We start from the raw sequence: 12,776 nt of genomic DNA, 5'->3' as shown, positions 1-12,776 counted from the left end.
GATCACAAATGCAGACATGGTTTTATGTTTACGCAGCGCAATGCGTATAAGTAATTATAATCAGTAATTATGTTCCCACTGGATGCAACAAATGCCTTGATTATAATGGGTTTTATTGGTTTTGTCTCGTCGCGCGCATCACGGCATCACAGTATGGTGAGGGGCGTAACATTTCTGTCACACGCTTGAGGAATTTGGCCAATCACAACGCACTAGATAGCTGGCCAATCAGAGCACACCTCGCTTTCTATATCCGTTTTCATTTTTTTGAGATGAGCGAAAATACGCGCTCGTTTATTTGGTCCATTCATACCCTTAACGTTCCAGGTAATAAAACGAATGGAAGACCCTCCTTCTTTCTTAAACATATCACACATCAATCAATACTTTTATAAGAATAGATGAATAAAAGTAAGACCATTCCACATGTGCAAGTGAGTGGTATAAAAAAAAGACAACACAACGCCCACCCTCTCTCCCATCCCTTCCAATCAAGCACAAGAAACATTGACCCCTTCCTATATTTGTCTCAAGAACGGAGACAAATGGCAGGTCCCCATACACGTACCCCCAGTAATCTCTCAAATTACTCAGAACCGTTTCTATCAACGGGGGTATCCCAATCCACTATAACATTTTCTACATCCATAACTTTTTACAGAAGTTTACTTTTTTACTCCTTGGAGTATCAATCCACAGTCATTAAATTTTCAGTTTTTTTTCCCACCCCAAAACAAATATTTTTCAGATAAAGAAGAACATTAATATTTGACACAAGAATTAAATAAAATGAATGCCTTAAAGATACCTATATCTTTTACAAGTCATCCTCGTAGATAGCGGGTAATGTTCTCCACTTAAAGATAAATTTAGATATTCTGGTTGACGATGAGCTTTGTAAAAATCAATGCGTTTCAGAAAGGCGGGGCATAGAGGAGAAACAATAATGTACAGTATGTGGAAAATAATGTTTTTTTTTTTACCTTAAACCGCATAAACACATTTCATTACACCAAATACACCAAATAATATTCTTTTTTAGCAACGTCATATGACCCCTTTAAGGGGTCAACAGTGTACAGGGGACAATTTGATTACTATAAGGGAAAACGGTTCAATCTGTTTACATTATATTGTTTCGATAAATGAACATGCATTTTCTTTTAAAAATGATTTGTTTTCTCCTGTTTATTTATTTAATTTTAAAGGGCTTTTGAAAACCTAGAGCTATTCAGCCAAGAATAACAACGAAGTTAGCTAAAAAAAAAAAAAAAAAGCCCAGAACTTCTGACTGATGTCACAAACAATGTTAACCATTTGTACATTCTCTAACAGACATATTTTAGATTCAAAATTCATTTAAAAGCCTCTGGTGTGTAAAAATAGTACTCAAATAAATCAATGTATGGGAAACACAAATATTAAAAATTCAAATGAAACTTACCTGCTTGAACTCTTTCATTTGATCTGGGTGTCTTTAAATTGTTTTGTTAGTTTGGTGTGTTTCCTCGTTTTGATGTCGCCACGTCTCAGTGCTTTTATGAAGAGAGCGCATCTGCGCACCTTTCGGATAGCGCATCAAGAACCGGGTTGACCGGGTACTCGGTACCACCGGTACTTTAAAAAACCTGGTACCGTAACATTTTCATTTTTTTAGTACCGACTTGGTACCGAAGTACCGGGTCTTTTGACAACACTACTGAAGAGTAGTATACTAAAGTGAGTGTTGAGGCAATAAAAAAATTTTTTGCACCAAAATTGCAATATTTGTTATGTCTTTAGCAAGCATTTAGCTAAACTTAACCAGCCACCCTTTACACAAACCTTGTTATAGTAGTTAAAAGTCCAATGCCCATAAAGATATTAAATGATTAGTAATCGTTTCTAAACATTTACAAATGATGAATAGTTTCAACTTTAGATTGGCTACTGCAAAAACATGAACAAATGATTAATAAATGATTAGTAAAGATGTGTGAATAGGGTAAATGTAGGTCTTTCGGGACACTTTTTGCCATTGAGATGACTGCTCATAAAGGTATGAATCAGCGAGAGTGAGAACTCTGATTGGATGTTCAGTTTAGCGAACGAGTCAGTGCCTGAGAATTAAAGCGAAAGTGATGAGAACGAGTAAGTAAATGAAGACGGCACAGACAGAGGGCTGTTCTAATGTTCCGTGATCTTACCCAAGCGTTCCAATATGCAAATATTTTCATAACAACATGAGGTGCTTAAAATGAAGAAAGCTATCGACATAACTGATATTCAAAATGGTAAGCAAGCGCTGATTTGTTTACATTTCAAATATCTGCGTATCTCTCGTATATCCTTGTTTCAGTTTCTCCTTTTGAATGACGAATATATACTATTGATAGATGCTGATATAGACAGTTAATTCCTGTCACACAGGCGCAGAACGCACATGCTAATTTGCAGTCGGCTGCAGTCTGTGCGGTGTGTTCAAGCGCAGCTTTTTGGTGCAGACGCTGCCGACGCAAGGCGACAACATCATTGGCTTTCGCCGCTGCTAGTTCTTTGAAGTTGGCTTGGTGTGTCCCGGCCTTAAAATGGTGATTTAGTGTTCAAGAAATGATTTTTATTATTATAAATGTTAAAAACAATTGTGCTGCTTAATATTTTTGTGGAAACGTGATTCTATGATGAAAAGAAGGTTCAAAAGAACAGCATTTATTTAAAATAAAAATCTTTTATAACATATTCAAATGTATTTACTGTCACTTTTGATCAATTTAATGTGTCCTCCTTGCTGAATAAAAGTATTAATTTATTTTTTTTAAAAAAGAAAAGTTTAACTTCATATTAAAACCTGGTTTTAAAAATTGAGTACAATGAATAGCACAATGAATTATCATCTCAAAATAGAAAATAGAGAGAGAGCAATGGATGGAAGAGACACAATGGAAAATAAATAAATAAAAATAGGTGGGGAAATAATGAGGAAGATATGTCAGCCAGAAGTTATGAGCTAATTCACCAAAGGGGATTTCGCTAGTATTTGCCATGTTGATGCAAAGCTTTCCCATCACTCATTTCAAAACTGAAAATTGTGCGACAGATGACAACAAAGTCCTTCTTAATGAAAACGTATGTTTTAAATTCTGCTCAACCATGCCAGAGACCACGATAACCACGATGAATATATAACCACATCATTCTCCCATACAACTTGAGTTCTTAACTATGCTGCCTGCATCATGAGCGGCTTTATCCTCTCAGCGCGAGAACAGTGGGTGGTACGTACCAGCAGATGAGTCCAGCAGCAACAGCAGCCCAAGTGACACAGCAAGAGTTGGATTTCTTACTTTCCTCTTCCTCCTCATCCTTCCGACAGCAGCACAGGCAGCTCAGGTAGATGGCCAGACACAGCAGGTTCACACCGAGCCCAGCTGCTGCTACACAGCCCAGGAAGATGAGCGACTGGAACAGACAAAAATATCAGATATGAGTTTCTTTGTTCAAAGGGACATATGAGGGAAACTTGAATTTCTCGTTCTTTGGAAATGAAAGAGTTTGGTCTATTTGTCACTCATAACAGAAAGCTCTCTTATCAATCAACTCAGCCTATTTAAAGACTAAAAGAATGTTTTTTCATGATCCAATCAATTCCTAATGGACCAAAATCATGACATGTCCAACATGGATTTTCCTGTTTCACTGTGAAATATGAAATGTCACATTACTCTAGTAAATGGGTTATGCTGTTGATTTTAAAATGATGTGCAATGTGTTGTACTGATGACAACATTTTTATTTTTAGGAAAAAAGGGGGTTAAGAATTCTGAAAGCAAAGCTTTTCATGATTCAATCAACTCCTAACAGATCAAATCAATCACTGATTTTCCTGTTCCACTGTGAAAAATGTTTAATTATGCAAGTAGATGAGTTGCTAACTTGCTACTTTTCTAAAAACAATCATTTTGACATCAGTACAACAGTACAATTTTGCTTCTTAATATCAGTACAGTAGCAAAAACAGCTAGCTTAAAATTGTATGGCTCAGAGACAGAGGCATAGGTTATAGAGAATGAAATATAGGAAATGATGGTGCAAGAAATCTTGACTAAACTTATGTGTTCTTGTAAGTGAAAAAAAAATGTTATCAAGGTGCATCAATACAACCCTTTAAAAAGGTTATTAATAAATAGAATCCTAATAGAATCATAAAGTTGTAATGAAACAGAAGTAGCGACAAATCTTTTCTTCTGTATAGTGATGTACATCGGTGTGTAGTGGATTATAGGGGGAAAAAATGTAGAGCAGGGAACTTTAGTTAAAGTTTAGTTAAACTTCAGTTAAAATTCAGTGACCTTGTCCAATGCAAGTTTGTTGAAGTCATGACCTCCTGGGATGTTTTCCGAGCACAGACAACACATTACACTGATAACAAAGAGGTCCTTTCCGGCTGCAACACTCTGTCATATAACATAGAGCTCCAGTTGATGGATCCGGAGCTATTTTAATCTCACAGACTTTAATGGGGGCACAAGGTACCACTCTGCCAATGCTTAGCACTACACACCCCTGTAAAATGAGCATGGTCTCCTCACACTGAAAATGGTCTTAAAACCTTCACCCAGACAGAAATCTATGGACTTTAAGCAGTGACTGAGAATAAATATGACAACTGAGGCAGCACAATTATTCAACAAAGCCACACTCATATACACACGCACTATGTCATATCCCATCCTGCTCTTGGCTCTGAAGAGAAAGTAGGACAGCTATAGCAAGCAGCCCAGCGTCTATATTTGCTGCATCATCACCATCCCTGTTTCCTGCATTGTTTCTCTCCCTCTCGGTTACATCCAACATTCTCTCTTTCAACCTGTAGGTGGTGGGACATCCTAAGCCATCTGCTTCGCTCCCATAACTCTAAGACTAATGAGTCAACCTCTCTACCCACAATTCCAGTGCTGTATTCATCAACTGTGACAAAGAGCCTGCTTAGAAATCACAAAAAAAAGATAAAGAACTAGGTTATAGAATATAATTTTTCTCTAAATCTCATTTGAGATTATATAAGGCCTGTAAACATTATAAATAATGGTTCGGTTGACAGTAATTTTATCCAGTTTTAACCATCATAGCCCATCCTGTACTCCATTATCACTGGCCATTGAAACCCATACTGATCATAATACAATTTAATGAATTTTAATTCATTTAATCAAATTAGCAGATGAGACCTACAAAAAATACTGAAATTAAATTGAACATATTTTGTACCATATTTACAATGTTATCATTTATTAATTGACCAATATACACTACTGTTCAAAAGTTTGGGGTCAGTAAAACCTTTTTTTAAGAAATTAATACTTTAATTTAGAAGGATGCATGCATTAAATTGATCAAGACTTTTACACTGTTATGAAAAAATCTGATTTCAAATTCAAATGTTATTTTATAATTTTTTTTTTTATTTCTATTCATCAAAGAATCCTATAAATAAACCAATAAACCAATAAATAAATACATACATAAATAATGAAGGATCAAGTGACACTGAAGACTAGATTTATGGCTGCTGAAAATTCTGTTTTGCATCACAAGAACAGATTACATTTTTAAATTATTCAAATTTTACTTTAAATTATAATATTTCATATTACTCTCTTAAATGTATTTTCAATCAATTAAATGCAGCCTTGCTAAGCATAAAATACTTCTTTCAAAAGCATAAAACTTAAAGCCTTACAGACCCCAAACTTTTCAATGATGGTGAAGTAGAGCATCAATTTAACCATCAGATATTTAAGTAAAATGCATCATGAAACCTACAGTGTCTCTCAGTCTTTCATTTCAGAAATTACAGCCACTCTTTAATTTCAGTCACACTGTCTAAAAAAGAGGAGTCTGTGTCTAAACCCCTCCTCCACCTTTGAAGATGGAGAATTCCCACATCAGGCCTTTGTTAAGGGCAAACAGGGGTTGATGAAGGTACTGTGATGAGGAAATGGGGGGAGGATACACAGACAGCAGCAGGGGGGTCTTATGGGAGGGGAGGGGGACATATTAGGGAACGAGAGTGTGTTTTCCAACTGAAGAGTGGCAACGTGAGATGTTGTGTGGTTGAGGGAGGCATATATGTGTGTGTGTGTGGGTGCTAATCAGCAAGGGGAGCAGTTGGTGTGGAAACAAGGGAAGACTGGCATTATGTTTAATGCTTTTGGCCAGAGCAGGAAAAAAACACACACACACACACACACACACACATAAATAAATAAACATCACCATGGCAACCTCCAGGTCCTCACAGCCCTTTACGTCCTGGGACAAAGTGAAAAGAGGAATTATCTATTTTAATGAAGCTGCGTGTGACTACATGGCTGGAATTACCCTGACTAAATCCTGTGATCTTCGTAAAACTACGAGAAATGTGTTCTATCTGACAGGGAAAAGCCTAAGAGATTAGTGATGGGTGGTATAAGCTAAATCCTATATCATAGCAACAGCAACAGTATGCATATACCACAACAAAGGTACCGTAGCTGAAAATTCAATAAAAATTGGTTTATCGAAGATAAAGTGTATTATATATTACATTATACATTATACAGTAAATACTATATATAATATAGAAAATAGCATATATAAAATATAAAATAATAATTTATTAAATTAATTTATTTATACAAATTCTTTATAACTTTATAATAAATAATATATTTAGAGAGAGAGCAAGAGAGAGAGAGAGAGAGATAGCATCTGAATGAACACATACACACAAAATTATCTCAAAATAACTGTCTCTGCAAGTACTCCCGTAAACACAGTCGGTTATGTCTTAAGTGAACGTAAATAGTGGAGAAAGATGTTTTAAACCATTCACGCGCATTCGGAGCTGTGCACACTCATTCAAACTGCACAGAGAGAGCCGCCTTTCAGACAATGCGCGTACACAGAATTGATTCCTCTTTTGCGTATCCTTGCATTTGAATGAACACATACACACAAAATTATCTCAAAATAACTGTCTCTGCAAGTACTCCCGTAAACACAGTCGGTTATGTCTTAAGTGAACGTAAACAGAGGAGAAAGAAATCTCAAGTGCATCATTATATTGGATTCGTGCATTCGGTCTTAAAGGGGCAGCAGCCTATAAATACTAGTGTTGTCAAAAATATCGATATTTCGATAAATATCGATACTGAAATATCTGAACGGTACCAATACTAATTTCCCGAAGTATCGATACACCGATACTAGCCGAGCTGTCACTTTCACTTCTCTCCAAAGGCGCGTTGACAAACACCACACGTGACCGCAGTGCCTGTCTCGTCTCATTCGCTCTGGTTAAATAGCAAAAGTGAAGTGAATAGAAAGATGGCGAGTGCGGCGCCCCCGCGACCGGCTTTGGTTGATAAAGAACACAGCAGGAGTGCTATCTGGAAATATTTTGGATATGAAACAAATGAACATGGAAAGCCGAAGGACACAAGCAAGCCAATATGCAAGAGTTGCTACAGAGCAGTGCTAACAAAAGGCGCTAACACCTCTAATTTAGCAAAGCACCTGAAAGACAGACACCCGGATCTATATAAAGAATTTCGAGAGGTTGGTAACTGTTCTCATTTTAACATTACTGAAACATTAACCAAGATGGCCTAGTATTGTTGCTGATATGAGTGTTGTCTCGTTTTTTCACCGTAATTCTTAAAGTTAATATAATCTGACTGAGGAATCTTAGACAAGTAAATACTTTAACTGTGGTCAAATGTAAATTAACTTGTGCTTATTTAACTTTATTCAAAAACTTATTACTTAAATTCTGCAATTTGTCTTCATGTCGATCCAGTGAGCATTGTTTTCGCGTGTGATGCACGCACGTTTGTGAATCCGGCATTAAAATTCATTCATCAAATAATGTTAATGTATTAACCAGCATTTATGAACGATGAGCAATGCATTTGTTACAGTATATTTTAATCTTTGATAACAGTAGGTAATAAAAATCATGTTAAACGGATCATGTTAGCTCTGGTCCAATGAATAAATATTAACAGATAAAACTTTGGATTTTAATTAGTACATTACATGTATTAGTAAATGTTAGTTTAAATTAACTAAGATTAATAAATGTTTTGGAAGTATTTTTCATTGTTTATTCATGTTAACTAATGTTAACAAATATCTATTACCATTAACTTAAGTTCTAAGATTAGTTAGATAGTTCAGTTCATTTTAAAAGTGTGGTCTAACTAGAAGAAGGTGAGGGTGCAGAAACAGAACTCAAAAATGAGTTCTCAGTATATGAAAAGATGCCTGAAATCAGTGCAGAAGAGGACCCACTCACATGGTGGAGGACACATGAGACAACTTTACCTCACCTTGCCCAGTTTGCTAAGAAGTATCTGTGCATCTCTGCTTCAAGTTCAGCTTCAGAGCGTGTATTTAGTACATCAGGGTTCATTTGCAGTGCAAGAAGAGTACGACTTACTGAAGAGCACATTGACATGCTGGTGTTCCTAGCTCAAAATCTGAAAGTTGCAAAACAATTTTAGGATACAGTAATGGGTGTCAATCTCACTCACCTCACGTAGAGAAAATCTGCATATAATTGCAGTAACGGATTCCATTTAATTATTTTGTTTACCAATTTGTTACTTGATGCATAAGATTGCACTGATTTTGTTTTTGCTTGAAGTAAGCGATCCATGTGTCACACAGATCTATTGTGGCTGCGTTGTGTCACATGACGCGTCGCCATGGAAACAATAAGGCGATACATTTTAAAATAACGGTCGCCTAAAAAAAACTCATGCTGGGGGCTCAGCTAGAATATTTTAAACTCACGTGCGAAAGGGTTAATATTGTGGCAGTTTTTTACTCTGTGGTATCGAAAATGGTATCGGATATCGATATTTTTCAAGGTATCGTATCGAAGTTAGAAATTCCAGTACCGTGACAAAATGCTGCACATTTCACAAAGAAATGTGCAGCATTTTGTTGGAGAAATAATAAAAGGACATTTTTTAATTTATAATTGGTCTTAAATCTAATTTTGTTAAAAAGAAAAATTAGTATTAAAATTAATCAGTATCGTGAATCGCACCGCATCATGAGTTGAGTGAATCGTTACATCCCTATATGCTACTAGCTGTTGCTGTGGTATCAAAGAAGTATTCTGCTATTTAAATAATAAAGAACCATATTTTTTTTGCTCATCTGCAAATTTACCCGTTCTGTTACTCAAAATCTGATATGATAATGCAATATGATCCGAGCCATGGGTTTTGTGATCCGTTGCACCCCTACTCTCTTGACTTGTTATTTGAAGAAAAAAAGCAATCACTGAAGTTTTTAATCATGCTGATTTGTCCGCAGTGAAGTTCAGCCGATGTGTTTTTTGTTTTTTTTATTCGGGTTACTTAAATTCATTTTGGGCTACCAAAATCTGAAGAATGTCTGCCCGAAGGGCTACCAGCGATTTTGAAATGTTGCGAGCCCTGATATATATATATATTTATATATATATATAAAATTAGTCATAACAAATGATTATGTCTGGCATGAGTGCAAAAACAGCACTGTATTATGTAAGACTCAATACAATAAAACAAATATTATCAAACAAAGCAGTCCAGCTAATAATCAAGCCAATATATCTAGCACAGTACAGCAAAATACTGTTTGACACATCTCCCCGTCATATACACAAGATATACAGGTAAAGAAATGGAGAACTGAAGCACACAAAATGATGTAGAGAGTGTAAACAAGAAGGATTGGAAGGGAAGAGAAAAATATTGCTTGTGTGTGTGCAAGAGAGAAACGGACAGAGAAGGAAGATAAAGCATGCAATAAAGATTCAGAGCCATTATTATGAATATAATGAATCGCTTCAGAATACATTCCAAAAATGCATAAACAGCACCCGTGTTGCAGCCTTATCTGGCCTTACCAATGTTCTCTCTGTCATAAACATACACACTGGCACAGCAAAAGTGAGTGAGTAATTATAATAGTCAAACAAATACAATGTGCACACTAGGGCTGTCAAAATGGCTGAAAAACTAAATTCGAATTTTGTACTTAAATATTATCAAAATTCGAATTATATTCTAATTTAAAATACATAATTTCAGTTAGGGTGAAGAAAAGCTTTTGGCTTCTCTCCTGAGGCCACACTCCAAAGAGAAAGGAAAAATTGAAATCGCATCATATGACCCCTTTAATACAAAGGGCAGAAAGTCAATCACACAGAGTACATTTTTCATTTAAAAACATGAGATGCAGTGGGATGGGGAAAAGCCCGCCATAAAGTCTCTATATATGTTTTTTTAAGTTAAACTTGCATTAATTTTACATGGCTTTCTAAACATGCGGCTCCTTTGTGCGAGATGCAAGTGCAACGGTGACAGATGTCCCTCTAGAAATATGCGTTCTGTGTGAACGGCTTGGTTTCGGTTTTGATGTAAACAAGATCTTCTCCGCACTGATGTTCTCGTTTTCCGCTATATTTTTAATAAACAACGCAGCAGCGCCGCATCTAGTGGCTTCAACTGGATAGGCTAACAAAAACATTATAATGCAACAACACTTACATCTTGTGACCCGCTGATAAGGCTGCCTCCTTAATGCACACCTAAAATTCGAATGAAACGTTTTTGCATTCGAATGTGGATTTTTATTTTAAATTAAACGAATATTCGAAATTCTTTTTCACAGCTCTAGTGCACACACACACAGATCGTGTGCATTAATACCAGGCACACATGAATAATGGAACACCTGCATTATCTTCTATGGAAATAAAGCAAAGAGGAATTATTTACACACTCCCACACTTCTTCACCAAGTCATTTCCACCCACCTATTCCCTTGTCATTCAAACGCACAAACAGACGGAACACAACAAGATTGAGAGCTGTTTTTCAATTAGCCGCTGCTAATGCTTACAAATGTCCATAGGACTACAGCGCAGAGTTCCCACACCTTTTCACCAATGAATTTCCATGGCACTTGTATCCGTTTGTGATTAGGCATGGGACGATAACCGGTTTCAAGGTATACCGCGGTTTGAAAAAGTCACGGTTTCAAAACCACTAAAATTTTCCGTTATACCGTTCCTGCGGTATGCACTAGAGGTAGGGGTGTGCGATATTGACAAAAAATTATATCTCGATATTTTATGGGTTTTTATCGATAATGATAATTAGACGATATTTTGCTGAGTGTGTTTCACACGACCCCTCCCCCTCCGGTTGGTGCGAGCAGTCAGTGAGAGTCACCTGTGTGTGGGATGGCCGAAGGAGGTGAATCCCTGGAACTTTTTCCCCCTGTCGAAAAAGACGAAGTCTGCCGTATGGGAATTTTTCGGGTAACGTAGACTAACCATGTTCCGTACATATGACATTTTAGCGCCGATCGCTAAATAAATACTTCCAGGTCGTTCGTAAACTATATATCTGTATCATCTTCATTTCTCCCTCTTTCACCCCCGATCAAGACTCTCCAAAAACCTTGTTGAGCTGCAGGTTTAATGACTGCATTTTATATTGATTTATTTTTTAACAGAAATTGTGTTTTGATTTATGTGTTTGATTATTGAGCTGCAGCTTTAGGCTCCCTTAAGTAACTGCCTTATTTTTCATTTAGAAGGATTTTTAATTATTTAAAAATAACATATTTTAGAGCTGTAATCGCAATACCGTGGTACCGTGAAACTGTGATATTTTTATCTAAGGTTATCATACCGTCAGAATCTCATACCGGCCCATGCCTATTTGTGATAACTGGATTTTTTATATAATTTTGAAGTTGCCACTTAAAACTTGTAGCCATTATTTTAGAACTGAAGATTTTTGTAAAATATCTAAAAATTTCCATTAGATTTTCAAGATTTGATTCATTGATCTAAGAAAAGTGATGAATCCAGCACACTGCTATAGATTTCGAATTTTAATATGTTTAGGTCATGCAACCTTTTTCGTAAACCATAAACAATGCCTGATTAAGGTCACTTGACTGAAACGTTGTAACAATTTGTTATTTCAACAATTAGAAACAATTTGTAGCAGTGTTTGAATTTTTCCCTGATATTCCACGACCACAGAAAGGTAATTTTTAAAAAAACGTCATGATTTAGAAAACAAAACTTCACCTATCTACTTTATCAATAATCATCCTTACAGTGAACAGTTCATAATGTTGTTTTATCAAAATGTAAAAACTAAACCTCTTAATGCTCAAGTGCTCTCTTCCAACCACTGTCTCTATTCTGGTACGTGATAAAATCAGGTCAAGCCCCACATTTTGTCTAATTGAACCTGTGTCACTCAAAAATGCATTAAATTACAAACTGAAAAACAATTGATGTAGAAACTGAATTAAACATGAGTTTTTAAAGTAGAAAGTAAGTCTGAAATAGTATTTTCTTGAGCAAACTCCAATCTGTTTGATTTACAACTTCCAAAATACAATGTATATGCAAAATGTGATCAGTGTTTCATGTTGACTCTAAATGAACATGGTCTGACAATGCAGCCCTTCGGGAAGCTGCATGCTTTTCTGTGCTTGTTAAGACTATGAATGTAAATAAGGGGAATGTAGCTGACAGGTCTTATGTTGTTTGTCTCTGCTCCGCTGTGGTTGAAAAGCAACCACCCTGTCTCTTCCACTTTTTTGTTTTTCCAATACTTGTATCATTCAATTTCTGCAGCCCATCCATCTTATCCAAGCATATAGAGAGATGTCTAGGAGGAGGAGGAAGAGGGAGGGAGAGAGAGAGAGAGAGAGAGAGAGAGAGAGAG

The 12,776-nt window shown here is 36.2% G+C and overlaps 1 protein-coding gene across 5 annotated transcripts in view; it reads right to left on the bottom strand.

Moving 5' to 3' along the window:
• The window catches only part of ttyh2 (tweety family member 2), a 66,682-nt gene that overhangs the window by 40,788 nt on the left and 13,118 nt on the right, over window positions 1-12,776 (bottom strand). For all 5 annotated transcript variants that reach the window (XM_016569376.1, XM_016569379.1, XM_016569380.1 and 2 more), the window contains exon 2: window positions 3,263-3,438. In XM_016569376.1, coding sequence (XP_016424862.1) covers window positions 3,263-3,438 — 176 coding nt within the window. The remainder of the gene's footprint in view (window positions 1-3,262; window positions 3,439-12,776) is intronic.

Source organism: Sinocyclocheilus rhinocerous, unplaced genomic scaffold (assembly GCF_001515625.1).
Source record: "Sinocyclocheilus rhinocerous isolate Xijiao unplaced genomic scaffold, SAMN03320098_v1.1 scaffold411, whole genome shotgun sequence".
NCBI lineage: Eukaryota > Metazoa > Chordata > Actinopteri > Cypriniformes > Cyprinidae > Sinocyclocheilus > Sinocyclocheilus rhinocerous.
Note: the sequence above shows the minus strand (reverse complement) of the source record. Positions and strands in the feature narration are given on the sequence as shown.